This window comes from Phaethon aethereus (genome assembly GCF_964289735.1).
Source record: "Phaethon aethereus genome assembly, chromosome: 3".
In the NCBI taxonomy this organism is placed as follows: Eukaryota; Metazoa; Chordata; class Aves; order Phaethontiformes; family Phaethontidae; genus Phaethon; species Phaethon aethereus.
In genome coordinates, this window is record NC_138576.1 from 107197026 (window position 1) to 107222341 (window position 25316).

General features: G+C 40.5%; 1 protein-coding gene across 1 annotated transcript; it reads left to right on the plus strand.

The window, feature by feature from the left end:
- Positions 1 to 374: 374 nt before the first annotated feature.
- On the plus strand, positions 375 to 23592 carry RRP15 (ribosomal RNA processing 15 homolog; the record flags this gene model as incomplete). Its single annotated transcript, XM_081997219.1, has 5 exons — positions 375 to 438; positions 4333 to 4607; positions 6494 to 6591; positions 7468 to 7669; positions 23314 to 23592. The coding sequence occupies 5 exons, from the start codon at positions 375 to 377 to the stop codon at positions 23464 to 23466; spliced, it is 792 nt and encodes a 263-aa protein (XP_081853345.1). The 3' UTR covers positions 23467 to 23592.
- Between the last annotated feature and the right edge of the window lie 1724 nt (positions 23593 to 25316).

Below are 25316 nucleotides of genomic sequence, written 5' to 3' on the forward strand. Positions count from 1 at the left end.
CATGTTATCAGTGTCCAGGTGGTGGTGGCCCTAAGATGGCATCTCTGAAGGCCCTTAACAGCAGGTGGAAGGCAGGCCCTCAGGGTCTTTCTGGGCTTTGCCCGCTGCTCGAAGACCCCTTGCCCGAGACCTACAGACCTCCCCGAGACGGGAGAGGAGAAGCCCATTTATTTGTTCATTTCTGTCGCTTGTTCAGTGAAAAAATCCGACAGCTCCTACCACCTTTCTCGAGGTGCCTACCCGCCTCTTCAGGCCCGCGGCCCGCCCCGGAAGCCGCCGCCGCCGCTCGCTTGCCCGGAACCTTTGGCACCGGAACGTAGATTCGCGGTGCGGAGGCCGGGCCGGAAGGCAATACTGGGTGGACCCTGGGGAAGATGGCGGCTGCCTTGGTGGGCCCACGTGGACGCGGGGCAGCGGTCGGCGAGGAGACAGACAGCGGTAACGGGCGCCGCACTCCCAACGGGAGCGGGAAGGGGCGCGAGAAGGAAGGTGTTTGGGTCCCTCTCTGCTCAGACGGGCTTCTAAGGCCTCCCCGGCCCCCGTCGTGGGTTGGTTCCGGAGCCGGCTGCTTCTTCCACCCTCCGGAGCCTGGGCCGAGGGTTGGAGCTGGTCGGCACGGGGCGGCGGGAACTAAGGCCCCGGTCCAGCCGCCTGCCGAAGCCCCTTCCCAGTGGGGTGGAGGCAGCGGGGCGCCCGCGGGCTCGGTGTGGGTGCCTTTCTTGCGGGGCCTGCTGTTGTGCTTGCTTCCTGCCCGCCGGGCCTGCCCTCCCTGCGCTGTCGGTTCGAGGTTTTCTGGTCTTCTCTGCTTAGCTTGCAGAGTAGCGACGGCAGCTCCCTTATTCCTTGGGCCCACCGAAATAACTTTCGCTGCCATATGCCTCTGGGATACCCCTTTCTTTGGGGGGGGGGAGCAAGGGATTGGGCAGAGCTGGAGCAGCTCCGTGGTGCGGTGGGCTGTGTGTCTGCCTGCGTGTTTGTCTGTACGAGACGGGGATCTGCCTCCTGCTCCGAAGGAAACCCTTGAGGCACGCCAGTAACAGTACCGAGGAGAGCCTGGAGTATAAACACACTCATACTCCATCCTTTATATGTGTTCTCCACTCATTCTTGCCTCTTCATGTGTTGTGAGAGTGTACCTAACTAGTTGTTACCACTTCTTAGTTATATCATGTAATTGGATTTTTTTTTTTTCTTTACTCTGGGAGGAATCAAGGTGGTGGCCATTTGGAGCCGTAGCTCACAGTGGTTCTGTTTGGTTTGAGGGTCAAAACAGAACCCAAGGGGGAGCCTTGTGTGGGAGCTTCTTTCAGAGCTCACTTCTGAATGATTACTGTTTTTAAATACATGTGTTACACCTAGATCACTGACCAAGTTTATAAGAAGAAAGTATGGAGATGTATAGGTATATTTCCTCCCCATACACAGAACTGTGACTTTTAATAATAAATCTATGCCAGGCTTCAATCTTTGCAATTCAGAATAGAGTCCCAGGTCCTACTTCTGATAGAGTTAATCTAATTTAAATTAATTTGAAATACCTCTGCTTTATATCATACTGTTGACAGATCCTCTGATGTATTAAAAGATAAGTTATGGATGGTTGTTGAAGCCTTGTTCATCTTTCTGTAATTGTTGAAAGCAAAATGTTGGTATTATCTGGCATTATCCTATTACATTGGCAGAAAATATCATGTAGAGGAGACTAATACATCCTTTTTCAATCTTCCTTTTTATAAGTCTGATCTGATTTTTATGGCTGACTGTGGAAATTGGTCCTAAGCAGTGTGTGAAATCCAGGTTTTGACTTTTGGTAGCTGTTAGCTTTTGTATGTGTAAAAAGTCACAAGTAGGGGTTAATTCCTTGTTTAAAAACTAGATAGCAATATTCTAGCATGAGCAAGGCTTAGGGGTGAAAACTTGACAAATTGTTTTATGTGTAGGAACCAAGATATGGTGATGCACCTACTTCTTCACATGGAATGGTTTGGATTTTTTTTTAATTTGGAAACCAGGATATGGAGGCATACTGGTATCATAAAAAGGGTGCCTTTAGTATACTGGTTTCTGAATGTGTTGAACAAATTTGTCACTTCTAAATTTCCAGTTTATAGTGAGGACTGTTGAAAAAAAAAACAAAAAAAACGTAATTTATCCTGCATGGAGTGTGACACAACACTGTGTTGTGGTAGTAAAAATCATACTGATACAGATAATGAGCGAGTATTCAGTAAGTATTTCTCTTCTGCATTTGTGATGACATATAATCTTGCGTCTTTCTGCGATGATAACTAAGTGCTTTCTGACCCTGTAAACATGCCTGTGTGTTAGAGGCTTTCACAGAATCATTAAGGTTGGAAGAGACCTTTAAAATCATCAAGTCCAACCATCAACGCAACACCACCATGCCCACTAAACCATATCCTGAAGTGCCACTTCTACACGTTTTTTTGAACACTTCCAGTAATGGTGACTCCACCACCTCCCTGGGCAGCCTGTTCCGATGCTTGACCACTCTCTCCGTAAAGAAATTTTTCCTAATATCCAGTCTAAACCTCCCCTGGTGCAACTTGAGGCCATTTCCCCTCGTCCTATCACTAGTTTCTTGCGAGAAGAGACCAACACCCACGTCGCCACAAGCCCCTTTCAGGTAGCTGTAGAGAGCGATAAGGTCTCCCCTCAGCCTCCTCTTCTCCAGACTGAACAACCCCAGTTCCCTCAGCTGCTCCTCATAAGAATTGTGCTCCAGACCCCTCACCAGCTTCGTTGCCCTTCTCTGGACATGCTTGAGCACCTCAGCATTGTTTTAAGTTAACACCACTGTTTTGCTGCAGTAGTGTTGTTTTTTGCTGGTTCAGAAAGGCACATGGAGAAGGCAGAGTAATGAGTTAGTTGTGCAATGAAGTTTGTGTTTGTTAAGTTATTAAATAGGCAGTTGATTACTAAGGAGTATCATTAATAGCTGTCTGCATGGTTTTAGAGAAAACAGAACTTGTGAAGCAGTCCTGACTCATTCTCTTAATGATTTGGTTGATAAAGGTAGTTCATGGGATATAGTAGCGCTTGCAAAGTGAAACATTTGGCTCAGTAGTACTTACCATTGTGATTTTTAAAATACTCTTTTTAAAGTAGTGTCAGTGCTAAGTGGTGAAAGCCAGTCAGCCGGTGTCTCAGAGTTGGTGGGGAATTGTCCCCTTGCTGGTGGGACTGTGGAGGTGTCGGAAACCAGCCTTCTTCTGTCTAGCACTTGATTTGCGTCCTTGAAAGTTGTATACAAGATGATTAATTTAAAACTTTTGAGTGGCCCAAATATTAGTGTAATGGTAGTTAATAGTGGCAGGATACTTGTATACTCTGCTCTTGATTGTGTGATAAAGTGGGTCCACGGAAATAACCAAATATATTTTCTCATACCTTAAACTTGCAGCCTGTTTCATTCTAGTTAATCATCTGCACCATTAAAGACTTTATTTTTGCTATTTAATCTACTGAACAGACTAATGAGGGAAATGGTAGATTCATGTGTTTGATTTGCCATCTAGTTGGATGTTCTCTCCTATCTTGCTGTTGCTTGATTCCAAACTTCAGTATTTTAACTTTAATTCCTTCTTTTTTGTTTTGAAGGTGGCATAGGGTAACAAAACTTGCATTTGGGGGTGCTTTATTTCTGTATCAAGAACTTGAGCAGTTACTTATACCAGAAAAGCTCAGTGCCTCTGGTTTCTTTTGAGCTACCTGACAACTGTCTTGATTCTGTATTTCGCAAAGCAGTCTCCCCTCTGTGTTCATTATGCTTAGGTAATTATACTTTTGCTGGCATTATTTTCCTTGAGCAGACTTTGTTTTCATGTAAAAAATGCCCTGCGCCTTCAGTTTAATCCATGTGGCTGCATTTAAACACTAGATGTCACTGTTGCAGTTTGTATGTAAGTATGTACATACATACCTGTATACATACGTGTGTGTATGCATTTATAGATCATAATTTTTGAACTGACAAATATAGGTCTTTCACAAAACTTACCACTCCTAAACATCAAAATATTCATTAATCTAAGAATAAATATCCAAGGCTGCCTTTTACCCAACCTCTTAAATCACTTTAAATCATCACTGAGATGTGCAAGCACTTGCACTGGATACTTTCTAATAAATTCGTTATGGTGGTGTGTGCCTGCTTGAGGAATTAATTGTAACAGCAAGCAGGACGTGGCCCTGAACTCAGATAATATTTACGTATAGAACAAATTTAGCTAGTGATGGATCCTTACTAGAAACGGAACTCATGATACTTTTTTTTTTGTTACTTTTCCTCCCCCCCCCCCCCCCCCGCAGATTCTGAGTTAAGCTCAGGACTTCCAGAAGACAGCTACTCTTCAGGAGGTGAAGCCCTGGATGGTGATGATGAAGATGAAACGGCAGCCCTTGGCAATGCGGTTGAAGAGGCAACAAGCTCCAAAGCTGGCCCAAGTGCAGGCTGGGCAGATGCCATGGCAAAAGTGCTCAACAAAAAGATTCCACAAAATAAATCCACCATCTTGGCCAAGAATAAAAAACTGGAGAAGGAGAAAGAAAAGGAAAAACAAGAAAGGCTGGAGAAGAGGATGAAGGTGAGAAAAAGATGCAGTATTTTGTTGTGCAGTCACAGTCAGATGGGGATACATGCAAGAATCCCTCAGCAGGGGTTTGGGAGGGTGCTCTGATACTGTCACTTTTGGAATCTCTTCTCCACAGTGATCTCAAGTAGCTTTGATTTTTTTACTTTGCAGACAGTCATGCTGAGGGCTTTTTCCCTTACTGCTTTTTCTGAGCCATCAGGCAGGGTCATCTTTGGCAGCAGGACTGTTCCAGTCTGTCAGCTTAAGGTGGTTTTGTTGTTGAGAGGGTGAAAGTAGCTGCTTTAAGCTTAGTTTTCTAATTACTGTTGTTAATTTGGAGTATAATTCACTTTGTTGGCATTAGTTGAAATAGTTGTCTCTCATCAGAATTGAGAGGGTGTAACAGAAGAAGAAAACTGCTTTCACTTAAATTCTGTTCTGACTTCCAAAATCAAAGACCCCTAAGTTGAGATTGCAGTAATCATTGATGTAGTTGTGAATCGTTTGCCCCTCTCAATGATTCTCCTGGTAGGAGTTTTCTGTTGCAGTGTCTGTGCCCTAAATTGCTTCTGGTTCTGAAACTGTTATGAAGAAAACAAAACTATGTTGGCAATTAAGTGATTTGTTTATGTATCTTCAGTGGAACTTTTAATTCCAGGCTGTGATTGATTTACCTTCAGGCTAAAAATACATTAATAGTTCTAATGTCTCATCTTACCAGTTCTGTTTCAATGGGATAACCAGGTTGTCCACCTGACAGCCTGGGACATGTTGTGGTTAGGCCACAGCCTGCCTTTTAAATACAGATAGCTTCATTATGCCATCTGCTCAGTTAGGGTTGTCCTAAATACCTGTTCTCATCTAGTAAACATGTGGGACTACTGCAAAGCAGAGGCGGGCTGCAGGTCCTCAAACTGACTTGTTTACCCTTAGAAAAACTTGAGAACAGTCTGTCTTCTATTAATTTCTTGCTGATGGAAGCTACAATAGGGCAGTTCTTTTGATCAAAAGCCAAAAGGTGGTCATAAACTCACAAATTTGTAGTAGTCTGCCTGGAATTATAAAGGTGTAAGGACTCTGAAATTCCAGGAAGGACTTCTTGCGTAAAACCGACTTAATGCAACATCGCCAGGTCTACAACAGTGTTATGTTGTTAAAGGGGGGAAAAAATATTTCACTGCCTTACTCCTGAAGCAGAGACTGGGGAAATACGGTGTTCTCCTGTTGTAGCAGGAACAAAGCTGGTGGTGTTCTGGCCCCTGGTAATGGGAAAGCAGATCAGTTTGGCTTTGAAGCAGAGAGCCTCAAAAACCCCACAGAAATCAGTATTGTATGCAGGAGTTTTTCTCCGGTGGGTACTTGATGCTCCTCCTGGTGTTTGAGTTCTGCCCATTGTAGTCTTTGCTGTGCGTCACTGTCAGTCACAAAGCTGTACTGTGATTAATTCAGTGGGGGAAGTCAGATTCCCAAGGCTCAAAATGCAACATGCCTGTCTTGATAGATCCAGGATTTTCTTACGTATAAATTCCTCTTGTGATGAGCTTGTGAATCTTGGAGTTGAAAGCTGTCTTTGAATAATTTCCTTGTCTGTAGCAGTCAGCATGAAAGCATTTGAGTTTTTCTAGACTCTTTTTGCTTGTCTTGAGCCAGAGGCATCACTCTGGTGCGACTCTTTTCTAGTTTTTGCTACAGAAGGCAAGCGACTGAGATTTGGCTGTGGCCCATGGTGTGTCAATGCAAGAGGCTTGCCTCAGACCTGTTGTCCAGCCTTGTACTGGAGCTCCCCTTACCCTCAAACCAAACTCAACTTTGTTGATTTATCTTTTTTCGTCCTGCTACATACTCTATCATACGCTGCATTCTCAATGTTGTTTCACATAACAATATTTATAACACAGCTTGATAAAAAGCGGGAGTGGGAAATGATGTGCCGAGTGAAGCCAGATGTTGTCAAAGACAGAGACAGAGAAAGAAATCTTCAGAGAATTGCTACGAGGTAAGACTTTTTCCTGAATGCTTTCTTTAAATATATGTATATCAAAAAGAGGAGGAAAGGGTAAGAAAAGGCCTGTGCAGGTAATCTGTTTCCAATCAGATTGAACTCTTAAGAGGTGACTAGCAGGAACAGAGTGATTTATATACAGGTCTGCATTGTATGGTATCAAATTCAACAAAAGATTTCAGAAGCTTTATGAAAGAATAAAAATGAGATGCAAGTGTAATGTTTGTTTAATAGAAGTGTTTTGTTGAATCCCCTCATTCTCTTAATTTAATGCTTTCAAAATGCAGAACAGTTGTTCCTACTACTCTGTTTTTTCCCTCTTCACAGAGGATTCACCAGATCCACAGCTGTTAAGTTCAGTTGCTTGTTCTGTGTTGCGGTAGTCTGGTGCCGCAGAACTAGTTGAACACCTTGATGTGCTGCTGTCTCTGTCTGTCTCCTTGCTCATTCCTCTGCTTTGTCCTCCTACTTAAGCTGCTCTTAAGATCTTGCCTGAGGAATTTAATAGCTGATTGTGGGATGAGTACCATGCTTCAGTGCAAGAGCATGTTTCATCCCCGGATTTCAGTGCCATGTTACCATGCTTGCTTCAGGGGCTGAATAGTTATTTGTGGGTTTGTTTGTTACCGGTTCTTAGCAAAAAATATGAAGGAAGAGTGAAAATTGCAAGTTTCATATGGTGTAGTAAATGTTACTTCTTAACGGAATTGAGGTTCTAAGTAACCATTCTGGGGAGCTAGAAACCATCCAGCATCTGCACTGACTAGTTGCTTTGGTAGAGGGCTCATTTCTGTAAAGAGAACTTGAGTTAAAAACTTTGTTTTGATTTGTTGTTTCCTGGCCCCCCCCCCCCCCCCCCCCCCATTCCAGAGGTGTTGTACAACTATTTAATGCTGTCAGGACACACCAAAAGAATGTTGATGAGAAGGTGAAGAAAGCTGGGAGCTCTGACAGGCAGCGTGCTAAACTGTTGTCATCGGTTTCAAAGAAAGATTTCATCAATGTTTTAAGAAACATGGAGGGTGCTAAAGGAAGCAAGAATCCTGCAGGAAAGGCCACAAAAAGTAAACAGGTAAGCTTCATCTGGGAGGAAAAATGCATACAAGATACCGTCTCACTGTAATTACTGCCTGTTAATGTGCCTGATGTTCAGAACAGCTGTGATTCAAGTGCCTGGGGTTTTTTGAGACTACTTAGGAAGGGAGCAACTACCTCTTAGCCCATTTTCCATGTCTTTTGTGTATCAAGGTACAAGATGCTGGAAGCTCTTCTGATAAGACATCAAGCCTTGTGTACAAATAACTTGTTTTAGCTGTGTGTTTAAAAAAAAAAATATGAAAAATTGGATTTTGTCCTGGATTTTGCACCAACTGTGGAACAAACTGGTAGGTTTTAGTGGGTTGTGACATTTGGAATTTGGCCAATAGTAGTTATCAGCTCTTTAAAATTGTTAAAGGCACAGGGGCTTTTAATCTTACATGGTGTATTAGACTATATTACTTGTGTGTACCCACATTTTTTGGCATTTCAAACTCACCTGCTCTGGATGATTATGGCATCTGGAACTGAAGGGCTTTGCCATACAGGTGAATACCACAACAGAAAGAAACTGAGACATATGTTAAACATCCTGTGTAGGCTTTCTCTAATTCTGTGCATGTGTTAGGCTGATGTGGCTTTATTGCTGTTACGATGCTTTGGAAAGTATTTTAACACATTCCACTTTTTCCAAATGTGCTCAAGAGAGACGCAGTATAGTTGGACTCATCCAACTCTTTATCGGTTCTTTAAACTCACCAAGTAGCTTAGGGTTGAAAACAAGTTGCTCAGACGTAGTCTTTCTTGTATTTCAGAAGCTGCATGTTTTTGAAGCGTATTTGTGTTCAGGTTTGAACTTTGTGCTTGGTAGTGGGTGGAATACTTCTGTTGGCCTAGACTCACAGCAGTTAATTAAGTGCTTTTCTGTGCCAGGAAGAAATACTTTAATCAGTTGGGAGACAACAGTTTGTCATATGTTTTTTGTTTGTGTGCACTTGGGGAGCATGCTGAAACACTGCCTGGCATGAAGAGCACAGACAATTTTCATGCAAGTGTAATATTAAAGTATTTTTTAAATTCCTTGGATAATGAGAACAATTTAGCTTGGTGCTGACACTTTATTTCTCCTTAAATAATTCCAGCTTGCTTGTAGGGGGGGAGGGGGCGGGACAAGTGTGTGGGGGGTTCTCTTTTTTGTTTGTTTGTTTGTTTTTTTGTTCTCCTTTGGAATAGCAGAAGAACATCAGAGTGATAGCAGCCAACTACTATTGTAGTAGGCATTGAATCAATAGCTGTGCAAAAACTAGGACCTTTTTTCTTTGTCAAATTGTAACAGGGTAATTTTCTAATTACTAGGTCAGAAAACAGATTGCAAATGTTTCTATACTATAAAAAATGTCTTGTTTTGGCAGCATCAGTAACAGCATATTTCCATTGAAGTGCTCTGGAGATGTACTTTAGATGCTGGGTGGTTAGTGTTGGTTTTGAGTATTGATATAGGTGCTGCTTTCACATTGCTTGTGAACAAAAACTTCAGATTTTGGAGCTTTTCATTAATATAAGGCTATACTTACAGATTTGGGTTTTTTTTTATTGGAGGAGGGGGATTGCATTTTTTGTCTTTTTTTTTTTTTTTTAATAGCCATGTCTACCTGGATAGACTGCCCCTTCCCTCCCTCCCTTGTTGCATTTCCTTCAGTGACCCTCCATTCAGTACTGAACCAAACTCTTTAATAACTCCTTTTCAAGCTTTTCTTAATCTGCCTTTTTGTTTTCTTGAGAACGTATTTTACCTGTTTAGCAGGCTTCCATCCTCATAATTGTTGATGCTTGAGGCTGAGGCCAAAATCTGACCTTCAGTCACCTCCTCAGAATTACACAAACATTTAGCCTCTGAACAGTACTGCTGGCCTCTACTGTCATCTCTCTGCTTCTTGGTCTTTGAGGGTTTTTCAGAGGGCAGTCAGCAGGGATGAGGCTTTTGGGTGGTGAATTCCTTGCAGCAGGAGTTTGGTAGGTTGTTTGTGCCATGTGAAAGCTTTTGTTTGTTTTGTGGGGTTTTTTTTAAAAGCCTGCTTTTTTTTAGCAATTCAGAGTGTGGCATGTATTTCATTTTTTAGGAAGGGGGGGGGGTGAGAATATATTTATTTATCTCAACAAAAACAGTGGAAGAGATGCCAATCCCAAACTCCAGGCACTCTGCCATCAATTAAATTGCAGTCCAGAACAATAAAAACATTACCCCACCCACATAAAACAAGCAGTCAGCAAGAAAAATAGCAGAATAAAGTCTTCCCAGTGAAAGCAAACCTTCCTTAACTGAAGCCTTGTACTATGAAAGCCTTGTACTATCTGCTTGACAATATTTGTGAGAATGGGAAAATGCTTTTTCTTGCTCTACAGTAGTTTTTGAATGCAAGATTTGCTAACATATTTTTGAAAGTTTGAATAAACCAGTTATTATAAAGCTCTGTTGCAGTTGACTATTTAGCCAGGTATATGTGTGCGTGAGAAAGAGAAATGTAAGTGCTGTGCAAAGCCCCATCTGTAAAGGTGGAATTTCATGGTAGCACAACCACTTTAAAAAGTTTGTTCTTTATTTCCTTCAGCTTCATGCATTGATGAGAAGGAGAGGTAATCTGTGCCCTGTGAGAACGTCGTTTATAGCCTTGTATGTATTTAGCCATTGGCCTAAATATTACTTGGTGTGCACCCACCCAGTGTAGCTACGCAAAAAAGAGTATAAGGCTGTGAAAATTTTCCTGTGCCATGTGAAACTGTAGCCCTTCTTTGGGTTTTGTGTGCCCAGATGGGAGTAATTACTTTTCTGAGCTGGAGCCAAAAGCTTTGCCTTTCATATCATTAGCTGTTTATCAAGGTATTTCTAAATCCTTGCTGAGCCAGCTGACTTGTGTAATATTTTTCCCTGTTTTTTTCCGAGGTACTGTACATGATGCTTGCTTCTGGGTAAGATCATCTAACTTCCCTCCCCTCACCACCTTATCTGAAAGCCTTGCAATGTAAGAGAAAAATGTAATGATTTTCCTGTTTTAAAAAAAAAAAAATCCCGCTTGTTTGTTGGTTGGGTGTTTTTTTTTTTACGTTTTGGAGTGGGGTTTTTTGGGGAAGCATTTATTGGGAGATAGGAGAGCTTTTGATCTTGTTCAACACAATCCTTACAGACCAGATCTTCATTTCAGTATGTGTTGGTTGTATCTTGCAGCTTCCCACCTGTAAGATACTATAAGAAACATTATTGAACTGCAGGTTTAAAAAAGGTACATGTTGGAGATGCTGTCTTTCCAGCCTTAGAGGGGCAATAGTCTATAGAACAAATACAGAAGTAGGTAGTGGCAGTAAAGGACTCTTTGGAGGAATCCTTTGTTTTCTTTAGATCCTTAATAAATTTCTGGGTGCTCTTAGGATTATGGGTTAGGGAAGTACCTTTGCTTCCAAGGTTGAGTGAAGTTTCTGATCACTTAGGGCTGCACAGTTATGTTGGCAGATGTAGTGAATTACAATGAGGTCTTGAAATCTTAATTGTAAGAAAACCAAAGAAATTCAGAGTTAACATTCCCAGGGCAGCCTCAACTCTTCTCCCGTGCTGCATGTCAGCTACAACAGGGTTGTTCAGTAGCAGAAACTCTCTTCACTTGTCATTTGCACTACTCCCTGTAAAACATTACTAGGTAGTAAAACGTTTTCTAGTGACATAGAAATAACTGGCATGAAAGTTGCAAATATTCTTTGAGACAAGCATTACCTGCATTCATCAACCTTTACTTTTCAATTAGGCCTTTGTAGCCTGGTTTTCTGAATCACCAATGTTTGCTTCGATAAGTTTTCTTGCACCAGATCTGTTGCAGAGCATTTCAGTGGTGGAAGTGGGAGCAGGGTTTCCTGGCCTACTTCGGTACCTTGCAGAATTTGGATCATGGTTAATTTTTCTGTAAACTGTGCTGACTACATGACTTGGAGGTACAGTTTGCTTCCTGTGTTGTGATGGCATCTGGAAAAAAATAGGTGCATTGGTCTCAAAATAGTACCTATTCTAAAATTTATTGATGGGAAGGAAGATGAGCGGAGAAGAACACAAGTGCTATTTCATATCAGCTATTGCTCGTAGGGGACTCAAAATAAAATGCTTTTCCAGAAGAGTTCCTTCTGCTTGAAGTGTATTTTATGAATGCTCCTAGTGTTTGGTAAGTAATTTGTAAACACAGTAATTAGAGTCAAGTTTGCTATAGATTCTTTTCTTTTGTTCATAAGACTTTTAATATTCATAAATGTTTTAGTTTTAAGCAGTACCTTGAAGACTGTTCAAGGGCAGGAGGAGTACTCTTCCAACTTTGACTCCTGTTCTTGCTGGAATATAAGAAATGGCATGGGGGCTTTCATTTTTCAAGTTAGATGGGGATATAACTGTGCTTTCCAGCTTAAAATTAGATCTGTTTAAAGCCTGTGAGAGTGACTGCCTTATTTTTCTTGCAGCTGCGTAAGTACTGGCCATTGGCATGTCATTCTGCTTTTTTCCAGTGCAGAAATGGGGAGGGGGGGGAATATTATTTTCATCCATATACCTATTTGGAGGGATAGTAGTCTGAACAATTGCTTCAAGCAGCTGTAGGAAATAGTTTATTTCTGAAGTATGGGTGCAGGCATAGACGACTTCTAGAAATTTGATAAGGTGTATCAATGCCTCTTTTAATCTTAAAAGGAAACTTTTTTCTTAGGTGATAATGACATTGCAGAGTAGCAGAAGTTTATTACTACAGCTGTTGTATGCTAGTTTAACAGAACTAATTGAAGGAGTAACCAGGCATGCATGTATTCCAGCAGATTTGAGGGGGCAGCCAAGTATTAATTTAGTTCAGCTGCAGCCAGAGTAGATGGGTTCTCCCAGTTCTAATAAATGTCTTCCCATCACATGCACAGAAACTTTTAATTTGGATTCCTTTATAAATTGTGCATTTGTATCTGTTTTTCCTAAGTGTGTGTACACTTTCTTGAATGTCAGCCCATGTATGTTTGGAGCTGATGCTTTTAATGCAGTTTTTTGGCTTTCTGACAAAAGGTTGCTGACTACCTGATTGTATGCTGTATTCTAATTTTTATCCTTAGACATAAATGCAGTGCAGCCTGCCACCAGTTTGCTATATCCTAAATTCCTTATGTTCTTTAAGATTAGTGGTGGTTGTGCAGTATTAGAAATTGTTTGATGGGGACTTTTTTACTTGAAATCTGTTTGCAGGAAGATGTATTGGCTTACCTAGTTTGGATCATCAGCAGGGTTAAGTTTTTAAGATGTACAAGCTCAGTTTCCTATCTGTTGCCATAACTGGTAATGCACAGCTGTGTTAACACGGGAATGTAGGTCTTTGTAAATATTTAAATGTGTATTTAATTGATAGATGTGCAGAATTTGACACTGTGAGTTCAACACCAGATGAGAGGATTAAGGGCCATGTGATGGCTGTATTTCACTAGGTTCACCCTTTTTCCTGTGTCTTTATCCTCAGATTTCCCATTCTACTTTCTTTTTCAGATACTTGATCAGAAGTCAGGAAGGGAGAAAGATTGTGATTTTGTGCTCTGTTTCCATCAGCCTCCTTTTTTTTTTTTCAGGGCCAAGCACACAGCCCAGCATCCCGGTGCCTAATGCGAGAGCAGCCCTGGCAAGCGCTCGCACAGAAAGACCAGTTCCCTGTTTGTCATCATGTCATGCATGGTCCAGTTTAATTGCCGTTTTCTAAGATGCAGATAGCATGTGATCAGTGAGGACATATTTTAAGAGACTTTGAATACTAAATGCCTATCATATCTATTAGGTGATGACCTCCGGTTTGGGGAGGGCACTCCTCCAGATGTTTATAACTTGGCCAGATCAGGGAAAATGTTCATGGAGATGGCAAAAGACACGTTCCCAGCTCCAGAACATATCCTTTAACTGATTTTTAAGTTCAAAAAGAATGAATGATGCAAGGTTTTAATGGTTGCCTTTAGGAAATGTCTCTTTCTTTCCTCCTTAGAGCTTTAGACAAAATGTTTTAAGTTCATCTTTCTGAGAAAAGGAATGAAGTGATTTTAGTTGAAACATTGTGAAAGCCTTCAGCATGAAGCAGTTGAAGTTTGGCAAATTTTTAAAGTGAAGATAAACAGGGACTTGTGATGGAAATGTCAAGCAATATTGAGACAGCTCCATCTGTTGTATTTGAGACTAACTTGCCTTGCTATTTGATTATTAGTGCACAGGTTACTATGATGGTGTTTTGTTTCCCCAGATGATGTTGCAAGGCTTTTTTTCAGTAAAACTGTGTCTAAAACAACCACATTTGAAAAACCTGTGGTATACATCTTCTTTTGATCTTCCTGTAGGTATATGAAGCACAAAAAGTCGAATCCTATTAGACTTTTATCTGGTAAATTGAGTTGAAAGCCTTCTAAAAGCAGCACTCCACTTTTGGCTTTGTTCATAACTGTTACAGGGAGGGCAATGTACTTAGAGAAAAATATATCTAAACATTTCATAAAGTTTTATAAAAAATTCTGTGGAAGTAAGAAAGATTGGGTGGAGCTTGTCTATCTGAACCAGTTTGTTTCCCCCATCTAAGCATTTTCTATTGGAGATTATCTTGAAAAGTGATTCCCTTACTTTGAAGTTTTATTAAGGTATAAAATGTTCTGATTTCCAGAGTGTTGAACTAGCAGATGTGTATTATAAATGACCTCTGTGGGCACCTACTCGGCTGTTTATCTTGGTAGGCTTCAGGAGTGGTGGGTCAAACTGCTTCCAGCTTCCAATGGTTAGAGGTTGCTGAATTCAGTATTTATTTTTTTCCTATGGGAAAATCTGGCCCGTTTTTAATGAGTGCTTCTGAAATTTACTGAAAGCTTTTTTTTTCTTAAACCTACTATTATTACAAATGGTACTAAAGCTGTCTTCTTGGAAAGATCTGACCTCTTTTTGGTTTGCTGAACCCTGGACAGTGTTCTGCATGTGGTCTGTGTCATTTCTTCTCCACCTGCAGGTGTTGGGAAAACCCATACAGGAATGCAGAAGGAGATGGAATGGTCAGAAATGCAGAGAAAGGGTAGTCAGATGGCTCAGATAAGGGACTGTGATCGTGGGCATTTTACATATTCCCTCTTCAGGTTTAAACTGCTTTTAGAAAGCAGCCTGGGAGTGTTGAGGGGTATGGTCTGTTCTTTAAAGAGTTTGCCACCTAACCACAATGGTGTGAGGGAAATTACAGGAATATAAAATCAGAGAGACTTGGATTTGCAAACATGTAGGATATATTGCACAAACCATTTGAGGGTAGGGAGGTTTAGCCAGACAAGCCGCTTAGTAGTCATAAAACTTCAGTGTATTATATTTAGTAATAAAAACACACAAAAGCTAATTCTTTGTGGGGTTTTTTGTTGGGTTCCCCCCGCCTTGTAGTTTTTTGGATCCCTGTACTTGTTTCAGGACTCAAATGTAAGTGGAAATCCTGAGTCAGGAAGAGGAGGCTTTTTATTAGCCCCACTTCTTCCTCATCAGCTGCTCTGTGAGATGATTTCTTAAGTGCTGGAAGTGAAGGACTTGGTCATTACTGTAGCCTTCGTTGTTTGAGACAACCTTTTGGGACTCTATTAGTCCTCCTGCTGAATCATAATGAAAAACAGTGGATGACTTCAGCATAAGTTGTAGGAAATAATCTGAGTCACATTCAGATTATTCAAAAGTCTTTAAGCTGCTAATTTAGCCTAAAAAAAGATTAAAAATACTCCAAACAGCTGTGGGCCTGCATGTTTCCTTACTGTGTCAACAGGCAAGCTTTTATAAAAACCTGCAGAAAATTTTAGGTATGCAGTGCATAAATGTCTTGCAAAAATGGGTGACATTGAGAAAAATCTGTTTGACTCAAAAATGTCCAAAGTAGGCTGTTGAAAGACATTGCTACGTGACTTTTGAGGGACAGCACATTGAAGGCCTTAGTTTTGAATGGACGCTTTTTACTAGGCGCTCTTGCTGTAGCTGCATATTTTCCAGATACAACTTGATGGTTCGGGAACTGTGCAACCAGCAAGGATGTTGTGGATCTAGGTAATGTTTAGGCTGATCCTGAAACTGCACCATGTCTTTATTACTGCAGCAGATATATATTAAGAAATGTAGGACCAGCTGATGCATAAAAGCCTTTTTTATTGCTTGTGTAAAGGTGTGTGGCATTTCTTTCAGGGTTGAAATGCAAAGTATCTAGAAAAGTCTGTTCTTACTTTATTTTTAATCCCATCCATATGGAAAAATTCTTGGTTCATTATTTTCCTTTTAGGAACATGGATGGAAGCTGGTAAGGAGGAGTCCAATAAGTCTGTTCTTTGTAATTAACTAATACTTGCTGATTTTTTTTTTTTTTTGGTACAAAATGAACAATATTTTGCAGACTGTGATTCCCTGAGGCTCAGGATTAGCTAGCATGAAAAGCTGTTCTTATGGACCACATTTCTATTTCCAGGTCAGAACGAAGGCTCTCAATGAAGCACTCGCAGCTACCTTAAACCTTATATGGCTTATGAACAAAGAGCTTGTGTTTCAACTACTTTGAATACTTCTACTATTTGAATACTTTGAATACTTTGAATATACTTTGAATACTACATAACTTCTTATACAAATTTTTGTCTGATAAGCAATGAAAGTGTAACATGTTTTAAATACAAAAGTCTTGATTATATGTTGTTTTTAACCACAGTACTCATTGGGTCTTTATGTCAAGAGTTAACTGATCTAGGTGCTGTGCAGTCGTTGCTCTAAGGATCTTACCGTTCAAGTAGATGACATGAAAGCTGTGTAGAGACTTGAAGAAGGAGTAGGAGTAACAAGTGAATACTGAGATAGTGGTGGCCAGTGTGGTATACTACTGTCAGTAGTTCAGTAGTGTAACTGCTGATAAACAGGGATTACAGATATGAAGGCAGAAGCATATAGATGAGGATAATGAAGGAGTTTAGAGGAGGAAAAACCAAACGTGACTGAAAACGAGCAGTGATGGCATACTGAAAAAGTATACTGCCTGGAAACTTCCTGTCCTGATGTGTTGCATGATAACCTAATGCAGGAAATGTGTTATCCTCTCCTTCTAGGTATCTTTTCTGTAATAATTTGCAGTCTACTTTGAGCTAATTTTTATTTGCTGCCTACTTAAAAATGCTTACTTGGAGACCTTTTTTTCTTTATGTCAGTGGAGTGTTCTGGCCTGACAGTTGTAAAGACAGTGATGTAATTACTTGATATTCAGGACATTGTCATTTCCCCTGGTACTTTACAGAACATGAGTTAAAAATTAGAGAATACCTCCCATGAGAATGTATTCCATTGGTAAAGGTAACAGTTCATACCTGTGTTACAACTTAATTGTAATATTATGTTTCATTAGGTGAGGCTTATTTTCAGGTGAGTTTTTCTTTGAGTTGTTATTTTCTGTGAGTAGCTCCCAGGTGTAGCATGCCCGTGCTGTTCATCATCTCATTAAAACGTGTAAAAGGAATCTAACATGCCACTATGGCCCGATGTTGTCTTGTAGTAGCGTGTGGTAAAATTCCTTGTGCAGTGGAAGGATTTCCGAGACGGCTGCTATCGGAGCTGGAGCACATCACAGGCTGAGGAGTTCCAGAGCATCCCGTATGCAGAAGGGCCCTGTGTTACACTTGAATTCTTAAAATATTTTTACTTTTTCTGACAGAAATACTGATTTATGAGGTTTCTGATGAACTAAAGCTGAGGAAATCTGTTCTCTTATAAGTTCTTTCTGTGATTCTTCTTTGCAACTGAGCATTTAATAATGATGCTAATGATTTTTCTTCTTTGCTTAAGTCCAGATGAATGCTTGTTTTTAGAATTTCTGTAATTCAGTTCTGACCCCTCTGAGGTTGGGGCATGTTTAAGCCTCTGCGTGCCAACCCAAAGCATTCCTTATCATTCACACATCCTCAGTTGTAGTAAACCCTTGAGGAGGATGTGAGGATGGGGAGATTCCTCATGCAGGTCATTAAGCTCTGGGTGGTCTTCTGGCTGTGCTCAAAAGGAAAATCAGTATTTGTTGTGCTTGTAGTAATAATGCCAGTGCTCTACTTGCAGAGAAGTTTGAACAGGAACAGCAGATTTCAAAACACACTGTAAAAAAATTTCATTCTTAGATTTGTTTACTAGAAATGCCAGTGCAGATTCTGGTGTGCACAGAAGACCTTGTGGTCTGAGTAAATCTCCTGTGCCACTGCTGATATCTGCGGTATAGCGTCACCTCAAATACATCAAGGCAATTTAGTTCAGTCGTGCTGATTTCTCGTTCAGAGAGAGGATGTAGATGAGCATTGAACAAGTCTCACCTTAAGAAATAAATGGTTGTGCAGAATTACACTGCAGCAGAATAGACTTCTGTTACGCAGCTCACATGTTCTGCAAGCTGTAAGATGCTTCCCAAAGTCAAAATGAGTTGCTGTGATACTTCAGCTCAGAAGTTCAAGATAGTAGCAGGTACAGAATGTATTCTTAGCTTCCAGGTCTGTGGTTTTTTGTTTGGGATCAGGCTTACGTAGGAACCTTTCTTACAGTCAAGATCTCACTGTAATTCAAATTAAAGTTGCAAGCAGCACTGATGATTAAACCCAAATACCATTTTTCAGTTAAAAAATCATTACATTTTGGTTTCTGCTTTTATTACTGCTTTAGATCCTTCAGCTGCATTTCTCTCTATTTCTTCCCAGCCTAGCGGAAACTTATTTTCTTAGCCTGTGAGCTTGGATATTCCTGGAAACAAATTTAGGAGTAATGATTATGCTGGTATTCTTTGTTTTCCATGTCTTCCCTTCTCTTCCAAGTATTTTTTGGTTGTTTTTTCTTCATATAGATTTTAACATGTCCCAGTGTATGCCTATGCTGTTTTGTTGGGTTGGGTTTTTTGGGGCTTTTTGGTTTTTGTTTTGTTTGTTTTCTTTCGTTTTTTGTTCCTTTTTTTTTTTAGCTTGGTTTAAACTGGCTTGCTTGGCGTTGAAGAACAGAATAGCAGCAGTCATTTGGAGCAAGATGCAGGCTGGTGGGGAAGGTGATTGTCGATGTACGGAGAACGCATTTTGGCAGTTAACGCTGTTTAAGTTCTTCATTGTGACAAAAGCCTCCCTGTATTTCAGGGTCTTAGATGTTTGTATTGAGCAACACAGAGGAACCTTGGGAGGCAGTTCAAATTAATTATACGTGTTAGAATTGTTTTCTCAGGACTTAAAGTTGTTGCTTGAGAGGTATTTATGTTAGAAATTCCTTCCCTGACAGATACAAATAAACGTTTATTGTATGTGATGGTAGAGAGAGATGCCCCTGCAAGCTCTGGCATTTCATCTCGTACACAGAGCAAAAGCATGGGAGCCCAATGTGCTGATTGTCATTCCTAGGTCTGAAAAATGTTCATTTGTTAATATCCTGCAGTTACTGGCTTCTGGATGCAGGTGTAGGGGCATCTCTACGGTGATGTTGGTATGTTTGCTGGTTTGCAGATGCAGAAACTGGGGTATGTTCAAGTGACACAAGCTGGTGGAAAGCAGAGTGAAACGCTGTCTTTAATCTGTGCGCTGTGATTTCAAGACGTATCTTTTAATGCCGTTACTTACCAATAAGCATTATGGGACTTTGGTCTGCTTATGCGTAGGGTTCTGAAAAGCTCTGGCAAACTTCCCTGCTCTGGTTTTAGGATGTGGCTGTGCCAGTAAAGCAACAGATGAAAATGACAATGTCCTGTGGCTTAGACAGCCTGAATTTAATTCCCAAAGCTTTCAAAGGAAGCAGGCTTTGAGCTAAGGCACTCGTTTGCAGACTGAAGCAGCTATGTGCAGTTACAAGTACCCTGCTGCTGCTTTTGACAACTTCAGAAGGGGCAGAGAGGACTGATCTCGCACCTGAGTGGCAGTGCAGTCTGCCACAACTCGTGTTGAGTTTGGTGGGTCTCAGTTGAAGATACTTACTGTAATGTCGTTTACCAAGAGTGAATTACGTAGCTCCAAATTTTTGCAGTGTTAAAGAAATGAACCAAAACAGGGAGATTTCTAACTTACCTTGATCATATAGCTGCTGCTGATGTCATGGGGCTTTTCATAGATCAATTGTTCCAAAAGCATCCAGGAGGCAATTCCAGCCCAGAACCTGCAAGGGATGGCTGTTTGTTCTAGGTGACAGACCTAAGCTTTGTTGTTTGGTGGATGGGTGGTTTGTTTTATTAGGACTTGGCTAAGAATTTCGGTTCATCTTGTCCTGGTGCAGATTTTAGAGTGTATGTCTTCAAACCAGAAGTAGTTTGGGAAGTGTGTTCCCACTACAGAGCCCTACTTGTGTCAGACTTGAGCTAATGCTGTGATAGCTTAGGTAACATACCAAGCAGGCAAGATGGTGTTTGTTTATTTATATGATCTCTTTTCAACTGCACTATCCATCTGTCCCAGCAAATAAGTAAGTATCTGTGCTAGAGTAACCACACTGCATTTTGGTGTGTCTTATTTCAGCTTATGATAACAAGTGCATGACCATGTACCAGCGACTCCTGAGATATTTTACTAACTGCTGCCTCTCAGACCTTTTGAAATAGGTTGCCACACCTTCAGGCAAAGCAAACCCATTCAAATGGATGTATAAAAAAAGAGGGGGGGCGGGGAGCAACATCGAATTTTTCACTCTTTTCCTTACCGAAGGATCCACTTTATGTTGCATTACACACTAATGTTTGTATAGCCTGCTTTGTTAGTGTGTGGGCATGTTCAAAGGGGACTTCAGTGTTACAGTGAAATGTGGGAGATGTGGATGAACAGCTGACTGGAAGTTCAAAAGTGATTGTATAAAATGAAAGCTGGTTTATTTTCCATGTGCCAAGAATCAGTTTTGTTTTATTTAGATGAAACCAGATTATGGCATTGAAAACTGAAGTGTATTAACATTCCTACGTAAAGCAAGTTGGGAAGTGATGTTGCAGTTGAACTAATTGTTAATTATAGAAATAGTCTTGCTGTGTATTTTTTTAAGACTCCAGGAATGTTTTGTAGTTTTTCTTTTCCCTTCAGAATAAAGCAGTAAATGACTTGGGAATGAAGATCCTAAACATGGGGTTTTCTTCACTTGGGAGCATGCTTAAAATTGATTAAATATTTTCTTTCAAGTATTTAATCTTTGTCTTTGAGGCAGGGGCACGCTACCTCTGTCTTTCTCCTTAGGTCTTGTTGTAAAACTATTCAAAGCTTTGTGGTGCCTTACATAGTGGGTAATGCTATGGAGGATCGGCATCCCTCTTTTGTTGAGGTCCTGCTTTTGTCCTGTTGTTTGCTTGACATAGCCAGAAAGAAGGGCTAATGGTTGCTGAATAGTAGCTTGTGATGAATTTGAGCATTGGGTTTTTCAAACCCTGAGTATTTCAGTGTCGTTGCTGACAATCTACTGCTTCTGTGCTGTTTAAAAACAAACAAACAAAAAAAAAACCCCAAAAATCCTGTTCTGCACATCTGGGAAAAAAATGGAATCTCCGTTTGGTTTATTATAATGGAAAAAAATAAGAAAAATTGGATTGATTTTCAAGGAAGGTGGGATTTTTCCATTTAGGTATTTCAAATTTTACTCTGGCATGTTAAAACAGTGATTTATAAAAAGGTCTGGGATTAAAAGAAGGTTGGTGACTTTTGTAATCTTTTCAACCTTTCTCTACTCTGCAAAGGTAAACATACAAAACAACTGCAATACAGTTAAAAAGGGAGGGGAAAAAAAAAGGCTACCCTGTCTTTGTATCCCAGAAGAGAGTACCTGTGTTTGCACTGATACAGTTTATTCCCATGTGAACATTTTAAGGTCTGCCTAGGGACCTACCTTATCTGTAACTCTTAATTCCAGGTAATTGATTATCCTGTCTGAGATGATTTCAGGCTTTACTGGGTGTATGGCATTTGAAGCGAATTGCTGCAAGAGTGGAAAGTGGTTAGGAGGCACTACCCTGGGGAAAAAGGGGATTGTTGGGATGGGAGAGTTCCTCATAGGAATAGGCATTAATGAGAGCAGCTGCGAAGAGGGAAAAAACCCCCAAAAACAAAACACGGTGCAAGCATCTTGAGAAACAGGTGTAGAGTTTTTTTTTTTTAACTAGGCCCTGTGAGATTCCTTTTGGGAAGAAAAGTGTTAAGATTTGTTATCCTATTTTTGTGAGAGTAGTCTTTGAAAAAGAACTCCAGAAGTCACATTTAGCATTTCCACTGTGGTTATCTATTAAAAATATGTATCTTGTTTGGCAGACTTCTTGCACTCCAGTAACTTTGTTGGTGTAATGTGATGTGTTAGCTTTACAGTGATGGACCTGCATTCTCTATTCCTTATTTCTTCTGCTATTAAATTCTTTATGCTGCTCTCTTCCCAAAGATTGCATGGACATCAGCTTTAATAGGCTATGGTTCTGTGTATCGCATATTCCTAGATGCACAACAAAGAAGAGACATGAACAAAAGTCTACAGCGATCATACATTTACTACAGGTTTTGCATCTAGTAGGCAAAGCTGCATCTGCAGAGGATGGTGTAACAGATGACCCCTATCCACTATACGGTGTCAGGAGGTGATAGTTACTTAAACTAGGGTGGGTCAGTTGAGGTTTGTCCTTCTGAGCCAGGGGAATGGGAAAAGCATACCTGAGATGCCTGTATCAACATTGTTTCGAAGACCCTGCAAAAGGAAATTACTGTTTTCAGTGCCCCTGATTTCAGTTTGGTAGGACGATTTATGGCTTGCCTGCTGGACACTGAGCCACATTGTTCCTCAGAAGTATTTTGCTACTAAGGCTTAAACCACTGAAATCCTCCTCCAGTGCACTGAACAGTATGTTCCTTCAAGTTAGAATGTAGGAAGAGCTTCAAGCTGTTCTTTAAAACTGTTGCCACAGGATGGGGCTGTTGCACTACCCATATACGAGCTGTCACTTAGAACTGCAACCAAGCACAGTTTTCAATGCTAACCTAAAAACTGCACTCCTGTCACTTTATTATTCACCACTCTGTGTAGTGTGGCCTCAGTTTATCCACTTTCAAGAGGTAGGAAATTTGGAGTAAGGTGCCGTTGGCTTGCCTAGTGTAGATCAACTTTGCTTCTTTTAGAGGCAGCTTTGCACCATATGACAAGCCCAGGTAGTGAGGTAATAATCCACATAAAGGGGATTTGGTTCACGTATCGCAGAATATGTTAAATATTAAATTTGGGGGTTTTTAAGCCTTTATTAAATCCATATTTGTGTTTTAGAAATGTGCCAAGTAATGTTCTAATGAAGCAGCACCTGGGGGTTAATAAATGATATCATGAATCCATTCTGATTGCCAAGAAAGATTTTAATAAAGCAAGCCATGCCCAGGGTTGACTGTTTTATCCATGAGGAATAATTGTTTTGTTTCCATATTTCTTTTATTGGTTGGTTAAAACAAGTTTGCTTATTAGCATCAAGTCATTTATGATTGTCCTGCATATTTCTGTGTGCCATTTGCATAAAGAGCTAGCCCTTGGCAGGTCTGCCAATGCAAATTTGTAAGAGCGTGAGAGGTGTTATTTTGATTGCATGAGAAGCTTCCATTTTTTATTGCCTTTCACATTCATCTCATCTTCTTCTGTTCCCTCTTCTCCCCTCAAACATTCAGGGTGAAGTGAAGCCTGAAGAGGGGCCAGAGTGGAATATACTGCGTGATGACTTCATGATGGGAGCATCTATGAAAGACTGGGACAAGGAAAGCGATGGAGAGGGCAATATGGAACAAGGAGGTTGTCTGAAACAGGATGATGAGAGTGACTGAATGAAACTGAAAACCATTCAAGATAATGTTTTATCTTCTTAACTTTGTTTGGATAAGAAGTTGACATTCTGTGAATGTACAACACTTGGAGGATGTCTCTCTTAAAAAAAAAAAAAAAAAAGAAAAGAGACTTGCACAACTTCGGAGTGTTTTCTTCTCCGTGTCAAACTTTTATTTAATACAGCTTCATTTGCTATATTGAAATCCTGAAATATTTTCCAAAACATGTATAATTTTCAGCATATTTCCAAAACATTTTGTACAGTCAAAATAGTGGCACCTGCCCAATGAAAGAAAGATTTTGCCAAGGTCATTAAAAGTTTATACATTAGTCACGGCAATTGATGTATTAGCATGCCTGCATTCCCAAATCAGTGTTGCACTTTGAAAAGTTGTTAGTAATTCGCAGTTGAAATGGCTTACAATAAACACAGAAATGCCGTCACCTTGTAAAGTTATCGGACTCCTATAGAGTCTTTACTACTTTGGCCAGGATAGGTTTTGTAGATAATAAAGAAAAGTAACCATTAACGTGATAGTTCTGGTCTTGGACCATTAGTATGATTGGAGACACCTCTGGAAACATAATTGTAAAAAGAGAGACTTGACCCTACTGGTTGGCTTTTTTTTTTTTTTTTAAATATATTATGTATGCGTTTTTTCCATAGCGAGTCTGAAGAGAGGAAAGGACAGTCATTGCTATTGTTTTTGTTGGAGGAGGGAGGGCTTTTCTAGCAATACCGCATAAAATTGTATTCAGTGTTGCTTCATGTGCAGTTCTGGTGTTCTGGCGTTTTTCAGCAAGAAGACTGACCTCCGAGATGCATCCTGTGGGTTTAGTCAGCTATAAAGTTAATTCCTCAGGTCTGTAAAGGGTCAAACAAAAGTCCTTCCTCTTAGGTGTGTACTGTAACAGTACCGAATTTTGGAAAACATATGTCAGCATAACACTATTGGCTTTGTTTAAGCTATAGCAATTTCTCCTAATTAGTTTTTTGGTTGCAAAGCTAACATATGTAATACAAATGTATTCTATATAAGTATGCATACAGAAGGAAGTGCATTGTGATTAAGGAGTTTTAAATTCTGCTGCCTTTACTGTTCTAGACTGGCTCTTTGATGCTGTGTAGTTTGTTTCACAGAATGGTGGGGGTTGGAAGGGACCTCTGAAGATCATCTGGTCCAACCCCCCTGCCTAGGCAGGATCACCTGGGGCAGGTTGCACAGGAACGCGTCCAGTCGGGTTTTGAAGGTCTCCAGAGAAGGAGACTCCACAGCCTCTCTGGGCAGCCTGTTCCAGTGCTCCGTCACCCTCACAGTTTAACTTAGCAAATGGGGAAATGTGATAGCAATGTGAAGGGAATGCTTTGGGGGCCTGTTGATTGATACTGAAAATATATAGTAGTATTCTCTGTGATTCTACAGTTTTCTTATGTACAAACCTTTCTTTATACCTGCTCATATGCAAGATACGATCAGGAGCGACTTTCAAACTTTCAGTTTTCAGCACTGAAATGTGTGGTAAGACAGTGGATTTACATTTTCCTAATGAAGGTGCTAAGGAGGGGAGGGGGGATTGAACTTTGTGCATACTGCAGGATAAAAAATACACATACGAAATGGCGGAGAAACGCATCCTAACAACTGGCAATGGTTGTGTTATCCCTAGCCTCTTCATCTGGTATATATTGTAGCATAATTCTTTGAGGAGAACTCAAAGCTAACAGCAGAAATGTTTAGATTTTCAAGCTGTTTTGAGTGTTAAACATACTAGATATCTGAGGAGACATTAGTTTGTGGCCTGATATTTATTATCATAAATGAAGGCGTACACCGAAAATACTGAGTGG